Below are 16,853 nucleotides of genomic sequence, written 5' to 3' on the forward strand. Positions count from 1 at the left end.
AAGAAGGAAGAGAAGGCAGAAAGGAAAAGGAAAGAAGAGGCAATGGAAGGAAAAGGAAGGAGGAAAGACAAGAGAAGACAAAGGCAAAGGAAAAGGAAAGAGAAGGAAGGGAAGGGAAGGGAAAGGGAAAGGAAAGGAAAGGGAAAGGAAAGTGTTCCCAGGGGCCTCAGGCAGCATCTCAGAAGGGGCATGGGAAAGGGGGGAACTGTTACCAGGAGCTTCAGACAAGAATGCACCCAAGGATACAGTTCTCGCAACTGGAACTCATACATCCTAGAGGAGTACAGCTAAACCAGCAGAAACCAGTGGGAAGCAAGGTTAGGAAGAAGACAGCTTTCTCAAGCAAAGAAATGAGCCCAGCCGAGACCATACATGGAAAAGGAGCTCAGAGTTCATGGAAAAGGCACCTCTTCAGCAACCACCAGAGACCACCTGGAACCACCAGAGACCCCCATAGAAGCCCCCTGGAGACTCCGACCGCATGCGTAATGACTATGTAAATATGAAAATTAGTTCCAGGAAATAGAATGAATAGGTATAATCATTCTGGGAAATTTAACGCATATGTATGTAACAAAGCAATATAAGCTTTGGCTAATCCAACATAGGGCATGCACATTGGCCGGAGCGATCCCTGTGCATGCGGTGCCGTAATAAAGAGAATGCCTGCTTCTTAATACTGCATTGGTGTTAAGGAGTTTTACTGCCGATTTCGGTGACAGAGTGACCCCAGACATTGGAGGGGGCGGGGGGAGGGGGCCTGGTCATCGTCACAGGTCCTGCAAAACCCAGGTGTTGGGGGGCGGGGGGGTGTCCTGTGTTAAAAGGCTGATGCTTGAGGGAAGGCGGGTCAGAGGAATCCACTGCAAGAGTCCCCAGCTGGCTTTCAGCAAACCGTTTTAAAAGAGAATCCCCCCAGCCATCCCAGGCCAGCATGCCCACGAGCCTTTCCAAGGGACAAAATCTTCCAGGGCGGACGGGACAGAGGGGAATTCCCCCAAGGGCGGCTGGAGATCTTTCTCGGCCTTGGGCACTGTCTGGAGACGTTCATGGCAGCTCTGCCTGAAATCCTACTGCCCTCTCTCCGTCCTCTTTCCCCTCTTCATCCCTCCCTCCCTCCCTCCCTCCTTTCTTCCTTTCCTCCCCTCATTTTCTTTCCTTTTCTTTCCTTCACTTTCCTCCCACCTTTTCTTTCCCTTTCCATCCTTTTCCATCCTTCTCTTTTCTTTTGCACTGGAAGTGGGATGTGGGCTACTTCTGGAATGACTTGTATTTGAGGGTGCTGTACAGCGACGAAACTATATGGGAAGCCTGCAGGGACAAGGTACTGGCAGCCTTGGAAAGCATCCAGCCCTGCACGCCTGCCTTGTGCTGCCTGCGCTTTCCTCTCTCCACACCTCCATGTCCACCGCTTTCTCTTTTCCCTCCCTTGCATGACAGGATCATCCCCGGAAAGGAGGCACCACTGCAGAAGATGCTTCTCTGGACGTCTGGGATGCCTTCCTGGACGAAAGGCAAAGGCTGGAGAGCATTGAAGAGATCCGCAACCGTTACATAAGGCTTTTCTGGGGAGAGGAGGCCCTTCGGGCCACCCTGGCAACTTCTCCCTCCAAGCTGGGCAGCTGTTCTCCAGAAGCCTAGGGGACAGGCAGAGATGGAGCAGCCAGGTTTGGCCCGCTCAGGAGAACATATTGTGAGGAGATCCCATGCTGGAGGCACAGCATGGGTGCTGGCGGTCACCTGTGCTGCAAGGCACCTGGGAAAGAGCCCCTCTGCTTGCGGGCTTATTTCTCCCTGCCTCCCTTCCTTGGCAGCGTTTGGGTGCTCCAGCGCAAAGGATTCCCCATCCTCCAGAAGAGCCCAGGCAGCAGGACAAACCGAAGGTGCAGGGCGGGAAACGTCCCTCTCGAGTGAAGAGAGTGACTTTTCAGCTGCCGGGACCCCAGCAAGAGTAAGCGCACACAGCTGCGGCCAAGGCCTGGCACAGCCCAGTGCCCAGAGCCCCACGCGTGGGACGTCCCATTTGCCACTGCCTCATCCATGGGCTTGGGGGCAGCATCCCCTGACTTCTGAGGGACCCCAAAGGACCTGCGGGAGACCTTCCCTCCGGGAGCCTCTCTGCTGCCCTGACTGAAAGGCCAAAACCCCTCCGCCGCTGAAAGGGGCTCTGGGGACCAAAGCGACGGCGTGTGCTGGGGCTGCGGGACGGCAGTGGCAGGAGGGCTCCCAGCCACAGGCTGAGAGAGGATTTGTCACCGCTGTCGCAGGAGCCCGTCAGCGCAGGGAACGCAGGCTCTGCCCCCGCTCAAGGCCAAGACGTCTCCGCAGGAGAAGTGGCAGGAGGCCCAAAGAAAACTCCCGGAGCAGAACCTAAGGCAGCACTTCCCCGGGTAAGTACCCGCCAAGACGGCGGTCTTGGCTGCTCCCCTCCAAACCCTTCCTTCCCCCACCAGCAGCTCCTGGGAAAGAGGCTCTGCCCCTCACCCCCGTCCTGCCACCGCAGCAGGCTTGGCAGCCTGGCGCCCCAGCAGCACAGCCCTGCCGTCCCCGCGCGAGGTGTTGGGCACTCAGAAGCAGATGAGAAGCTGCGAGCTTTTCATCATCAGGAAGGGCCTGAGCACAGCCAGCAGGATTTCCCTGCTTTTCTCCTCACGCTCAGCCCCTTTCTGCTTAACTCTGCAGCCCCCGAGAGACATCTCGCCTCCTGCCAAAGAGGGAGAGGTACCGCTGACCACCAGCCGGGCTCCTGCACCCTGGATTTTTTTCAGTCGCATTAAAGCAAGTTTCCAGATGATGTGAAACTTTGTTGGAGGGCATGTGAAACGGGCCATTTGCAGCGTGGGTGCTTTGGAGGGGAATTAAAGGACAGCTCTGGAGACAGGGACTGAGCACCCGCTTTGTGCACACACATCTGCACGCGCATGGGCCCACGCTGGGGTACTGTGGGGCTTCCTGTCCCCATGGTTTTGGAAAGCCCCATGTGGCAGCAGGACCCTTGGTGACCTGCCTTGCCACGGGTTTTGATGGCATCTGCCCTGCAGGTTTCTCCCGGAGGACCATTCTGGCCCACCCCACTTGGCCCCACGTAAAAGCTCGGCCCAAGACGTCTCCTGCGAGCAGGACGCGGCAGGCAGAGCTGGACGGGGTGCCACAAGCTCCTCTCCAAGAGCCACATTTCCACTTCACTTCTCTCTCCTGCTCCGCGAGGGTTTCAGTTCATGGGCTTTCCACCTTCCCTTTCCTCCCTGTGCCTTGCCTCCGGCCCTTTGCTCTCCTCGGATGGGCCTGGAGCTGCTTCAAGTGTCTGAGACCCTCAGGCATGCATTTCTCGCTTTCCTTTGGCTTCACACCCTTTGGCTTTTGCCACGTGCAGGGAGGAGCAGAAATGGCAAGGACTTGCTGGGGGGTGGGAAGATGCTGGAAACGGAGCTCCAGAATGGGTGACATTTGGGGAGAGGGCGCTGGTGGCCGCGCCGAGCGGTCTTCATCCTGCGTGCTTTGGAGGGGAGACAGGGACTGAGCACCCACTTTGTGCACGAACACTCCCAGATCTGCACACGCGCGTGCAAACACTTGTGCGTGGTGGGGCTCCCCATCCCCATGCTGTTAGAAACCCGCATTAGGCAGCTGGAGTCCTGGTGATGGTCCTCCACGCTACTTTTGAAGCAATCCGTCCTGCGTGTTTCTCCAGCAGCCTCCCGAAATTCAGACCCAACTCTTTGGCCCCTACGAGGAGATCCCGGGCCACGCCGCCTGCCCAGGCAGCGTTTTCCTCCAGCAATGCCGTTCCGGGGATGCTCTGGGTGCTGCTGGAGCTGTGGGTCTCCCCACAGTGGGGTCGGGTTGTGAGAGGCCCCTCCACTCGCGACGTGTCCAGTGCCACGGGAAATGCTGGCATAGTCCCGCAGGATCCTTCAGGCACATGGAGAAAGGCGGCCACGGCCGGAAGGATTGCAACGGGCTCCTCCACCCACGGAGCCGGTGCAGGAAACTCCATCCACAGCTGGTGGGATCCAGACGAGACGGGCTGGGATGCGGCAGAGGGGTGAAAACAAAGCGGAAGAGCTGGCCGTACGTTTCCCACAAATCCTCCTTATGGACCAGGATGATTTTAGCACGAAGCGCGGCCGTGGTAGGAGCTTCCCGTCTTGGGAGGTCTCCAGGGAGAAGAAGGAGGAGAAGAGAAGCTGCTTTGACTGAGCACCTCATGTCGTCTGCTAGGTGTGCTCTTCCCATCCGGCGCCTTTGCTTCCTGCTGCCTACATCAGCATGTTCTCAAATTCCATTCGGGGCACCATAATGCCGTGTCGTACGGCTCCTTATCCGCCTGGGGCGTTAGGAGCGCTGTGATTCCGTTGAGCTTTGGTGGCTGGAGGACGAAGGCATCCAGGGGCCCCAAACCGGCCCCCAACCCCAAGAGAACCCCAGGCGTCCGGGTTCCCCTTCCCGGTGCCCAACCTCGTAGCAGCCAGCAGCGAATCGCACCCCAGGAGCTCCCAGTCTGGGACTGGGGGGCACCGGTTAGTCCCCATACCCTAGGAACCAGCCGAGGTGGGGGGGGGCAAGTAAAGAACGTGCGGCCTTTATTGCCCCCGTGGTGGGCTGAACTGCCCCGGAGAAAACAAATACCCCAAGAGGGGGCAAATAACCCAAAGCAGGGAGTAAATACCCCCAGGGGGGCAGAAATAACCCAAGAGGGGGAAAATTACCTGGAGAAGGGAGCAAATATCCTTGGGTGGGGGGGCAAATGCCCCCCAAAAACTGGGAAAATACCCCACAGCAGTGCAACGGATACTCCGTGGGAGGAAATACCCCCGGGGGGGGCACAAATACTCCAAGAGGAGGCAAATACCCCAGTGGAGGAGGGCAGATACCCCCAGGGGGGCAAATACCCCCGGGGGGGGGGGCAAGGCCCCGTAGTGTGTCTGTGATGCCCCCCCCAGCCACAGAGGGCAGGGCAGGGTCAAGGGTCACTGGGGTCAGCCCCAGGGGGCCTGTTTGGGTGACACAGGTCACCATAGGTCAAGGCCATGGGTCAGGGGTCAGCCCTGGGGTCAAGAGTCACCAGAAGGCCGGGGAAGGGGGGTCAGGGGTTGCAGGTCACTGTCGGTGACCCTGGGGCAGGGTCGGAGGTCGCCACGGGGTCGGGGCAGAGATTGCAGGTCACCGGGGGGTCGCACAGGGTCAGAGGTCGCTGTGGCGCAGCCCCAGGGTCGCAGGTCACCGGGGGTCGACCCCGGGGTCGCAGGTCACCGGGGGGCAGCCGTGGGGTCGCAGGTCACCAGGGGCCGACCCCGGGGTCGCAGGTCACCACGGGTCAACGCCGGGGGCCGCCGGTCGCCGCGGGCTGCCGGGGAGCAGGGTCGGAGGTCGCCGCGGATCACGGCCCGGGGTCGGGGGGTCGGAGGTCAGTCCCGGCGCAGGTTCTTGAGCCGCTCCTCCAGGTCGGCGTCGGCGTCGGCCAAGGCGGCTGCGGCCTCGGGCGCCCGCCCCTCCCCCGCTGCCAGCGACCCCCCCGGCGGGGGCAGCGCTGGGGGCAAAGGGCGAAGGTCAAAGGTTGGGGGGGGGGGCGGCAATCCCAGGTGACCCCCTTCCCCCCTCCTCCCGGCCACCCCGAACCCGAACGCCCCACAACTGCCCCCCCAGAGCCCCAAATACCCCCCCCCAGTTACCCCTCCAACCCCTCATCTGCCCCCCAAATCCTGCCCCGGACTCCTGAAATACCCCCTCGATCCCCTCCGATACCCCCCAGACCCCCAGGTGACCCCATTACCCCCTGGTTACGCCTCAAATACCCCCCCTAGACCCCCATCTGCCCCAAAGTTACCCCCCAAATATTCCCCCGGATCCTTACGTGCTCCCACAGTTCCACCCCGAACCCCCCCAAATACTCCCCAGACCCCCACATTATCCCCCAGACCCTCACTTCCACCTGGCTTCCCCCCCCCCCAAGATCTCCCAAATAGCCCCCAGGTATCCCCCAAATCCCCCCTCCCCAGACTCCCCGTTACCCAACGGCCCCACTCACTGGCCAGCTCGTCGGTGAGGGTCAAGCCCAGCTCGTCCAGCACTTGCGACACCACCGCGTCGCTGGTGGGGAGGACGGGGTGGTCAGGGGTCGCCCTGAGACCCTTGACTCCCCCTGTGTCGCCCCTGTCCCTCCCCCCGAGGGTCTCCAACCTGCCCCATCCCTCCTCGGGGGTCCTCGAGCCCCCAGTGTCCCCTGTCACCCCTCGCGGTGTCCTTGACTTGCCCTGTTCCCCCTCAATTGTGCCTGGTGTCTCCCCAGCGTCTGTTGTCTTGCTCTTCTCTGTTTCCTCCTCCCCCGTGTCACCTCGTGCCCCCACATCCATGTCCTCATCCTCTTTTCCCTCTCACCTCTCCTCCTCATCATCCTCGTCTCCCATGGCGTCGTCGATGGCGTCGTTCATCAGTTCCTCCTTCATGTCCATGATCTCCGCCTGCTTCTCGAACTCCATCATGATCTTCTGGATCTGCGGCAGCTTCAGCTGGGGGGACACGGGGACACGGCACGTGGCATGTGGGAATACAGCATGTCCCTGCAGCACCTGGGGCAGCTCAGGGTGGTCACAGCCTTTGGGACATCCCCTGCTGCCATTCTTGGTGGCCACGGCCTTGGGTACGCCATGACCACATTGGGCAGTTTGTGGTGGCCATGGCCTTGGAGATGTCCCCTGGGGCAGCTCATGATGGTTATGGTCTTAGGAACGTCCCCATGTTCATCCACGCAGTTCACGATGGCCACGGTCTCAGGATCATTGTCACGGCCACCCCGAGCAAGTTGAGGTGATCACAACCTCGGACACATCCCTATGGATGCCCAGGGCAGCTTGTGATGGCCACGGCCTTGGGGATGTCACCGTGATCACCTCAGTGCAGATCACAACGGCCACATTCCCGAGGCAGCTCATGGTGGCCACCGTCACACAGACATCCCCACGGTCACCCTGGGGAAACTAGGGGTGGCCGTGCCCATGGGGACATCCCCACAACCACCTCAGGGCAGCTCACAACGGCTACAGCCTTGGGGACGCCGCCCTGGACTCCTCGTGGTAGCCACGTTCTCAAGCACATCCACGCAGCCACCTCGGAAAGCTCATGGTGGTCACAGCCTCAGGGATGTCCCCTGGGCAGCTCACAGTGGCCGTTATCTCAGGGACATCCCCACGGCCATCCAGGGGCAGCTCATGGTGGCTACAGCCTTGGGGATATCCCCACGGGCACCCACCTGCCGGTTCATGGTGGCCATAGCCTTCGTGACGCCTTTCATGGCCTGGGCCATGGAGTTGTTGGACTTGAGGGTCTGGATCTTGAGGGACACGGCTTGAACGTTGGCCCTCATGGTGATGAACTTCTTCACGTAGCGCCGCGTCCGCACTAGGTCCTTCGCCATGATCTTCACGGCGTCCTGTGGGCCAGGGGACCTCAGGTGGCCACAGGGTCCGTGGGGATCCCCAGAGCCCTGAGGGATCTCCACAGACCCCTCCACATCTCCTAGTGCCCACCACAGTGGCTGGGCCCCCCCGTTCTGTTCCTTGGTCCCCTCCATGTCCCCCAGTTTCCTCTGCGCCCTTTACTCCCCACTTCGGTGCCCTGGTCCCCTCCATGTCTCTGGTACTCTCCACCTCTCCTGGTCCCCACCATGGTCCTCTGGTCACCCCCATGTTCCCCAGTCCTCACCAAGCCCCTGGTCCCTTCTGCGTTCTTTTGTCCCCACTGCAGCGCCCTGGTCCCTTCTATGTCCCCTGATCCCTCCTGCATCCCCTTGTCCCCACCACAGTCCCCACCACAGCACCGTGGTCCCCTCCGCATCACCCAGACCCCACACGAGTCCCAGTCCCCTCTGTGTCCCCTGGTCCCCTCCATGTCCCCTAGCCACCTCCATGTCCCTTCATCCCCACCACAGTCCCCTCCATGTCCCCAAGTCCCCACCACAGTGCTCTGATCCCCTCCACGTCCTCTGGTCCCCTCCAAGCGTCCCGGTTCCTGCCATGTCCTCCGGTCCTCTCCACGTCCCCTGCTCTGCCCTGAGGTCCCCTGGTCCCTCCAGGCGCCCTAAGTCCCCACCACGGTGTCCCTCCCCTCACCATCTGCCCCTGCTTGGCCATCTTCTTGATGTCGACGATGATCTTCTTCTCCTGCGCCTCCAGCTTCTGGCGCTCGCGGTCCAGCTCCCGCATGGCCCGGGCCAGCGCCCGCTGGTTCTGCCGCAGCAGCTCCTCCGGCGTCTTCCGGCGCCCGAACAGCAAGTCCATGATGGCGGCGGGGTCTGGGGACATGAGGGTGGGGGGGACATGGGGGGGGGGATCCGATGAGGCCGTGCCGGGATCTGCACCAGGCCCCCGCTGCCCCTGGGCTCAGCATGACTCCAGGAGCCTTTAACGTCCCCTGGGGGTCTGGGTCCTCCCAGCCCCATTAACGCCCCCGGGGGGGGGTTTAGCTGCCCCCAACTCCCGCCCCCCCAAACCCATTTACACCCCACAAGGCCCAGCTGCCCCCTTCCCCCCCCCCACCGCAGCCGCTTACACCTCAGGCTCCGCCCTTCCACCCCCAGGCCCCGCCCCATCACCACGGCAACAGGAAGCCCAGCCAATCGCCAGGCAACGAGGGGCAAGAAGCCCCGCCCCCTTCAGGCCTCCCGCCTGCCCAGAGCGGCCCCGCCCTCCTCTCTGTGGTGCTCCCCAGGATGCTACACACACACCCCCGCACCCCCCACACACCCCCACCCTTCCTCTCTATCGTTCTTCTCCTCCCAGACTGGCTCCTGAAATTAGACAAGCCGGTGCTGAGTCTATGATCCACTCATTGCCAACTCTATGATCGAGGCATAGAGCGCCCCTCTCTGGTCCTTCTGCAGGGACCCTGCCCCTCTCTATGGTTCCCCCTCCCTACCCCCCCCGCTTCTCTCTTATGGACCCGGGAGCCCAACCGCCCCCGGGGGCCTCGGCCGCTCTCTATAGTCGCTCCCCCGTCCCCCCTCCCGTAGAGTCCCTTCTGGCCCCCCTCTATGACCCACGTCCCCCCCGGAGGTCCCGGGTCCTCTCTATGGTCCCGGGCCCTTCTCCCCTCCCCTGTGCTGTCCCGCTCCCCGGTACCGAGCGCCTCCAGCTCGCCCCTCTCTATAGTTCCCCCCGGAACAGGGCGCTTCTAGCCCTCCACCTCCCCGCCCCGCTCTATGGTCCCCCGATACCGGGCCCCACTAGACCCCCCGCCCCACTCTACAGTCCCCCGGTACCGGGCCCCTCTAGGACAACCTCCCCCCCCCCGCCCCTCTCTATGGTCCCCCGGTACCAAGCCCCTCTAAACTCCCCGCCCCGCTCTATGGTCCCCCAGTACAGGGCCCCTCTAGACCTCCCGCCCCTCTCTATGATCCCGTCGTACCGGGCCCCTCTAGACGCCCCCCCGCTCCGCTCTACGGTCCCCTGGTACCGGCCCCCCCAGTTCCCCCGCCCCTCTCTATGATCCCCCGGTACCGGGCCCCTCTAGACGCCTGCCCCCCCGACCCCTCACCCCGATCCTTCCGCGTCTCCCGGTTTTTCCCGTGCACTTCCGCAAACTCCGTGACGTCACACGGCCGTTTCGGTCACATGACGGGGAAGGACGCCACCGCCCCGCCTTCCCGCAGGTTCAACCATAGAGACAGAGCGGCAAGAGCGGCCCCAGCGAGCGTGCCGATCACCGGTGCGGCTAGCGAGAGGCCGGGAAACGTCACTTCCTGCCCGGCGAGCATCGAGAAGGACGCACCAGAGCGGTGCCTTCGGCGGGGACAGCGACCCCCCCCAGCAGGGAGGCGGCCGCGGGGACCGGGACATACTGGGATGTTCCAGGGGAACTGGGACATACTGGGAAGGAACTGGGACGTACCAGGGAGCACTGGGATGTACAGGAGGGAGAAACTGGAATGTTCTGGGACTCACTGGGACATACTGGAGGGGGGGACTGGGACATACAGGGGGTGGGGGGGGGACACTGGGAAATACTGGGGGGTCACCAGACACAGTGTGAGTGTGGGGGCAGGGGGTGAACTGGGAGCTGCTCAGTCACTGGGACATACTGGGAGGGGGCACTGGCACACAGCAGGGGGACTGGGACACACTGGGGAAGAATAGGGCCATATTGCAGGGGGGGGATTGGGCCATACTGGGAACACTGGGACAAGGAACTAGGGCACATTGCGGGGGCAACCAAACATACTGGGGGGCACTGGGAGAAGATAGGGGCATACTGGGAGCAGCAGGGAGGGGAAACTGGGCATACTGGGGGCAACTGGGAGGTCCAGGGCTGGGAAGATGCTCGCAGGGGCTCAGTCCCCCCTCCCCCCAGTTAAACCAGTAAGGCCCAACTGGTGCCACCGCCAAAGGAAGCACAGACACGGAGTAGGAGGGGGGGGGGGAGCCGCCGCTCGTTACCGTCGCCCTTTAATTACCCTCCGCGCTTGCGAACAGCCCCGGGGAAGGGGGGGGCGCGGGGAGGGGGGGGGCCCCCCCCCGCCCCCGGGGGGCAATAAATAGCGGGGGGGCGGGGGGCAGGGGCGGCCCGGACTGGGCGGACTGGGCAGCCGAGGGCTACTTGAGGCAGCGCTCGAAGTAGGTGGCGCCGACGTAGCCGCCGCGCAGCGAGCGCTGCACGTTCTGCTCGAAGAGGCGCCGGTTGCTCTGCAGCACCTCGGCCGCCTCCTTGTTCAGCGGGTCCTCGGGGTTCGGCTCCTGCGGGGAGACACGCGCGGCGTCAGCTTAGCTCCGGCTGCCCCCTCCCCGCGCCCCGCAACAGCCCCCTCGGGGCTCCGGGGACTCCCTGATACCCCCCCGATACCCCTTGATGCCCTTCGCACCTCCCTCTTCACCCGCTGGCGCTGCTTAACAGGCTCCTTCGTGCGCCCTGGGCCTTCTTAACGGGTGTTCAGTACTCCTTGGTACTCTTCGATACTCCCTGATACTCCTTAACACCCCTTATACCTCCCTCAATACTCCCTGGTGCTGCTAAACAGGTCCCTTGATGCTCCCTGGTACTCCTCGATACTCCCTGATACTCCTTAACACCCCTTATACCTCTCTCAATACCCCCTGGTGCTGCTAAACAGGTCCCTTGGTGCTCCCTGGTACTCCTTGATACTCCCTGATAGCCCTTAATGCCCCTTATACTTCCCTCAATACCCCCTGGGGCTGCTAAATAGGTCCACTGATGCTCCCTGGTACTCCTCGATACTCCCAGATACCCCTTGACGCCCCTTGTACTTCCCTCAATACCCCCAGTGCTGCTTAACAGGTCCCTTGATGCTCCCTGGTACTCCTCGATGCTCCCTGGTACTCCTTAACATCCCTTATACCTCCCTCAATACCCCCTGGTGCTGCTAAACAGGTCCCTTGATGCTCCCTGGTACTCCTCGATACTCCCTGATACCCCTTAACGCCCCTTGTACTTCCCTCAGTACCCCCTGGTGCTGCTAAACAGGCCCCTTGACGCACCCTGGTACTCCTTAATGGGTCTTCATTGCTCCCTGGTACTCCTCAATACACCGTAACACTCCTCGCACCTCCCTCGATACTCCCGGTGCTGCTTAACAGGCCCCTTGATGCTCCCTGGTACTCCTTGACAGGTCCCTAAGGGCTCCCAGGAACTCTTCGACACCCCTGGTATCCATTAACACCCCCCCATACCTCCCTCAGTACCCTCTAATGCTCCTTAGCAGCCCCCTTGATACTCTGGTACTTCTTACCAGGTCCTTGGTACTCCCTGGTAGTCCGTAACAGCTCCTTCAATACTCAGTGGTACTCCTTGATACCCCCCGATACTCCTTAACACCCCACACCTCCCTCAATATCCCTTGGTGCTCCTTAGCAGCCCCCTCAATACTCCCTGGTACATGTTAACAGATGCCTCCATACTCCCTGGTACTCCTTAACAGTCCCCCCCAATACTCCTTTCTTGACAATACCTGCTGGTACTCCTAAGCAGCCCCTCAATACTCCCTGGTACTCCTTAACACTCCACATAGCAACCTCAGTACCTCCCCGATGCTCCTTAACACCCCCACTGATACTTCCTAATACTCTTTGGTATTCCTTGATACTCCTTAACCCCACCGGATACGCCTGATATTCCTTAGCACCCACTCATACCCCCCTCAATGCTCCTTAATACTCTCATACTCCTCTGATAATCCTTGCCACCCCTGATACTCCTAAATGCTCCCTTCAATACCCCTTGATGCCCCCTGGTACTCACTAAGACCCCCTGATACTCCCAATACTCCTTAACAGCCACTTTGATATACCCTCGAGCTCCTCGATACCCCACAATACCCCCACACCCCCTTGATACCCCTGGTACTCCTTAATAACCCTTAATATCCCCCTAAATACCCCTTTACACCCCGCAATATTCTCCTAGTACTCCTAAATACATCCTATGCTCCCCAGATCCCCTCAATACCCCGGTGATACCACTTAGTACCCAGTCAATACTCCTTAAAAGCCTGATACTTCTCTTAAAAACCCTTATACTCTCTTTGACACCCCCAATACACTTTAACACCCCTGATACCCCTTAATACCCCCAATACACCCATCTACCCCACATGATACCCCCCCCAATACTTCTTAAAACCCTTTGAGTATTTTTTTTAAACGACCAGATACCACCCCAGGCCAAGAAAGCAGCTCCAGCCCAGAGTAACGGGACCTCCAGTATCCCATCAGCCCCCTCCCAGGGTAAATCCTTGTTGGGGGGGGTATTAACAGGAGACTGGAAAAGTTTTTGCCCCACACCTGGGGTAAATGGGGTCCCACAGCTGTTCTGGGGTTAAGGACAGGGTTTGGGGACAGCCTGGGGTGGCCTAGGGTCACTGGGAGCCACCGTGGGGTGTCCCAGGGCCATCAGGTGCCACTCAGCAGCATCCCAGGGACACCACGAGGTGTCCCAGGGTCACTGGATGCCCCTGCAGGATGTCCTGGGGCCACCCCAAGGTGACCCAAAGCCACCGGTTGCCCCCAGGAGGTTTCCAGGGCCACCCAATCCCCTGGAGAAGTATCCTAGGGCCACTGGGTATCCCAAGGCCACCAGGAGGTGCCTGAGGGCAATAGGACACCCGTATCGGGCATCCCAGGGGTGACATGGGGTGTCCCAGAGCCACCAGGTGCCCTTGCTGATGGTCCAGTGTCCAGGGACGACTGAGTGTCCTCACAGGGCATCCCAGAGCCACCCCAGAGCCACGGTGGGTGCCCCCCACCCCACCGGGTGCCCCCGAGGCAGTGACGCTCACCAGGAAGAGGTACTGCAGGCCGTAGATGATCGAGTTTATCGTCAGGACGGGCTTCCAGTCCTCTCTGGGGACAGAACTGGGCGTTAGCGGGGAACACGGCTCCCAGATCCAGCTGGGATGTGTCCATGGCCACCCCAGATGTGTCCCAGCCCAGGACCTGCCTGGTCACGGGGTGCTCAGGAGCAGCGCACGGACCCAAGGCACCATGTGCCCCCTCTTCCCCTCCCTCATTGGCATTTGGGGGGTGGACGGGGACCGAGATCCAGCTGCGGCCACCCCAGACGTGTCCACGTCCACCCTGCGGCCGCCTCCAGCCACGTCTAAGGCCACAAGAAGGGGCGACGCCTGGACCAGGGGCCCCCTTGTCCCACCCTGACGGGTGCCCTGGGGGGGGGGGAGGCACACGAGACCCAAATCCAGCTGTGGCCACTCCAGATGTGCCCGCGGCCACCCCAGCCCTGCCAGCTGCCCACCTGAGGATGTTGAGGCAGACGTTGCCCTCCAGGTCGATGTTGGGGTGATAGACCATCGTCTCGCACTTCACTTTCGGCGGGTCGTGGGGATAGCCCTGGCCGACCTGGGGGCAAGAGCGAAGGGCAGGGTGACAGCTCAGCACCTGGGCAGGAGGCCACCGGCCACAGCCATGCGGTCACAGGTCCCTGGGCCCACCCCCAGTTCAAGGGGTGACCGTGTGGCCACCAGTCACGTCTCGGCGGCCACCAAGCCGCCCCATTCCCATCTCCAACCCACAAGGTGGATACGCGGCCACGAGTCACGGTGGCCAGCAGCCTCTAACCTGACCCTGCCTAGGCATTTGTCTACGTCTTGGTGGCCACTGGTCGCATCTTGGTGCGGCCACCTGCCTCTATCCCAACCCACAGGGTGGACACCTGGCTATCGCTCACATCTTGGTGGCCGCAGGTCACGTCTTAAAAGCTGCCAGCTCCTAGTTCATACCCCAAACCAGATAATAGACACGTGGCTACTGGTCACATCTTAGCGGTCACCAACCACTGATCCCAACTCCAATCCACAAGGTAAACACCGGTCACGTTTTGGTGCCCACTAATCATATCTTGGCAGCCACAGCTCCTACCCCAAAGCACACAGTAGATACATGGCCACGTGTCATGTTTTGGTGGCCATAGGTAACGTTTTAGTAGCCACCGACTCCCAACCCACCTCCAACCCATAGCATGAACTAGTCACATTTTGGTGGCTGCTGGTTGTATCTCAGGGGCCACCAACCTCTGGCCCCTAACCCAACCCATGGGGTGGACACGTGGCCCCTGGCCAGGTGCCGGTGGCCACCCACATCCTGCTCCCCACACAGAGGGCAAGCTCATGACTATGGGTCCCACCTTGGTGGCCACAGGTCCCACCTCGGTGGCCACCGGCCCCTCGCCGCCACCACCCCCAGCCCCTGGGGCAGCCAAGCAGTCCCCATCCCATCTTGGTGGCCACAGGCTTCCCCTTCCCCACGCACGTGACTGACCTTAAAACTGAAGACGAATTTCCCTCCCTTGTAGAAGCCCTGCAGGAAAGACAGACGTCACCGGGGGTTGGGGACACAAGGATCAGGGAAGAACCCCAAGGGCCAACGGGGGGGACACCGGGGATGCAGAGGGGACCCCCAAGGGACAAAGTGGGGCAGTGGGCACAAGAAGGTGACAGGGATATGGGGAGGACCCTGATGGAGGTGATGGCGGGGGGGACACTGTGGGGACGGAGAAGAACCCCAAGACCTATGGAAAGACCTGGGAGCAGATGAGGGACAGGGAGACCCCAGTGGACCGGGATGGGGAGGGGACCCTGGGGTGACAGGGGACAAGGGGGGGGGGACCCGCACCTCGTCGGGGCAGATGAGGAGGCGGAAATGCAGCAGGTCGTCCTGGTCGGAGAAGTCGATCTCGCACGTCTTGGGCAAGTTCAGCTCGTTGATGTCTGAGGGACACGCGTGAGTGGGGACACGCGTGAGCGGGGACACGGACACGGGTCGGGGGGGACACGTGCAGAAGCCAGCGGGGGACACGTACAGTCACAGGGCAGCGGGACAGGGGGAAACACGCAAGGGAGACACGGACACGGGAAAACACGGATGGGGCCAGGCCCCACCAGTGCCCCCAGGTCCCCCCCCCAGCACCAGAACCAGCACCAGGGTCCCAGGCCCAGGTCCCCTCCGGTACCGGGCCCCGGTCCTGCCCCAGGGCACCCGGTAGTGGCCCCCCAGGGGAACCAGTCCCAGACCAGTTCACCCCAGTACCGGGCCCAGTTCCTCCCCAGTAGGGCCGGCAGCAGCCCCCAAGGGGAACCAGCCCCGGCTCTGTCCAGCCCCAGTTCCCCCCCCCCCCCGGTACCGGGCCCGGTTCTCCCCCGGGGCAGCCGGTAGCAGCCCCCCATAGGGGACCAACCCCAGGTGGGTTCAGCCCCGGTTCCCCCCCCGCCGGTACCGGGCCCGGTCCTGCCCCGGGGCAGCCGGCAGCAGCCCCCCATGGGGACCAACCCCAGGTGGGTTCGGGCCCGGTTCCCCTCCTTCCCCCGGTACCGGGCCCGGTCCTGCCCCGGGGCAGCCGGCAGCAGCCCCCCATGAGGACCAACCCCAGGTGGGTTCAGCCCTGGTTCCCCCCCCGGTACCGGGCCCGGTTCTCCCCCGGGGCAGCCGGCAGCAGCCCCCCAGGCGAAGCAGACCCCGAGCCCGGCGCAGCCCCGGTTCCTGCCCCCTCTCGGTGCCGGTGCCGGTACCGGTACGGGGCCCGGTGCGGGTCACCTTTCTGGATGCGGAGCTGGGCAGCCGAGGCCTTTTTGCTGGTGCCCTTGGTGCCGCCGGCCGATTCCTCCTCCTTCTTCTGCTGCTTCAACGAGAAGAGCTTGATCATCCTGCCGGGCCGAACCGGGCCGCCGCGGGCCTCACCGGGCCGCCGCCGCCGCGGGCCGCCCCGGGGGCGGGGGGGCCGGGAGGGGGCAGGGGGCCGGGCCGGGCCCGGGGGCAGCGGCGGGGAGCCGAGCTGCGGCCCCCCCCGGCGGCTCAGCAGCGGGGAAGGGAGAAGGGGGAGGGAGGCGGCACCGGCGGCGGCACCGGGAGCCGGACCGGGAGCGCAGAGCGGAGGCGGACGGGGGTTAGTCGGCAACGGCCGGCGCCGTTCGGCAACTTCCGGAAGCGCTTCGGGGCTTTCCGGAAGGGGCTTCGGGGCTTTCCGGAAGGGGGCGGGGACGAGCAGCGGGAGGCTTCGCGCCGTCGCCGGCGCCCTTCGGGCTTTTCCGGAGGGGGCTCGGGCGGGCGCCGAACGCGCTTCGGGTTCTTCCGGAACGAAGGCGAGTCTTTCCGGGGTCTTCCCCGAGCCGCTTCGGCTCTTTCCGGAAGAACCTTCGGGTCTTTCCGGAGGCGCTTCGGGCTCTTCCGGAAAAGCCCCCCCACACACACTTCGGCTCTTTCCGGCAAGGAGTCGAGTCTCGCCGAGCTCTTGCCCCAGCCGCTTCGGCTCTTTCCGGAGCAGCCTTCGGGTCTTTCCGGAAGCAGGGCGGGCTCGCTGCGTTTCGGCGCCGCTTCGGTTCCCTTCGGAGAGCTTTCGGC

General features: G+C 62.6%; 3 protein-coding genes across 3 annotated transcripts in view; 1 reads left to right on the forward strand and 2 right to left on the reverse strand.

Annotated features, from left to right (window-relative positions):
• Positions 1-4,566: 4,566 nt before the first annotated feature.
• Positions 4,567-9,622, reverse strand: CHMP2A (charged multivesicular body protein 2A). The gene is made up of 6 exons (XM_067314350.1): positions 9,532-9,622; positions 8,109-8,290; positions 7,250-7,429; positions 6,379-6,509; positions 6,029-6,090; positions 4,567-5,530 (listed from the first exon to the last, which is right to left on the reverse strand). Exons 2-6 carry the CDS (start codon positions 8,274-8,276, stop codon positions 5,409-5,411), a joined length of 663 nt encoding a protein of 220 aa, XP_067170451.1. The 5' UTR covers positions 8,277-8,290; positions 9,532-9,622; the 3' UTR covers positions 4,567-5,408.
• An 883-nt stretch (positions 9,623-10,505) lies between these two features.
• Positions 10,506-16,589, reverse strand: UBE2M (ubiquitin conjugating enzyme E2 M). Its single transcript, XM_067314349.1, has 6 exons — positions 16,050-16,589; positions 15,132-15,226; positions 14,778-14,816; positions 13,756-13,859; positions 13,283-13,346; positions 10,506-10,727 (listed from the first exon to the last, which is right to left on the reverse strand). Exons 1-6 carry the CDS (start codon positions 16,156-16,158, stop codon positions 10,587-10,589), a joined length of 552 nt encoding a protein of 183 aa, XP_067170450.1. The 5' UTR covers positions 16,159-16,589; the 3' UTR covers positions 10,506-10,586.
• LOC136994913 (THAP domain-containing protein 7-like) overlaps positions 13,533-16,853 on the forward strand; it is a 42,879-nt gene continuing 39,558 nt past the window's right edge. Inside the window, 1 exon segment of the mRNA XM_067314338.1 lies at positions 13,533-13,538. The gene's annotated coding sequence lies outside the window, so the exon portion shown is untranslated.

This window comes from Apteryx mantelli, chromosome 34 (genome assembly GCF_036417845.1).
Source record: "Apteryx mantelli isolate bAptMan1 chromosome 34, bAptMan1.hap1, whole genome shotgun sequence".
NCBI lineage: Eukaryota > Metazoa > Chordata > Aves > Apterygiformes > Apterygidae > Apteryx > Apteryx mantelli.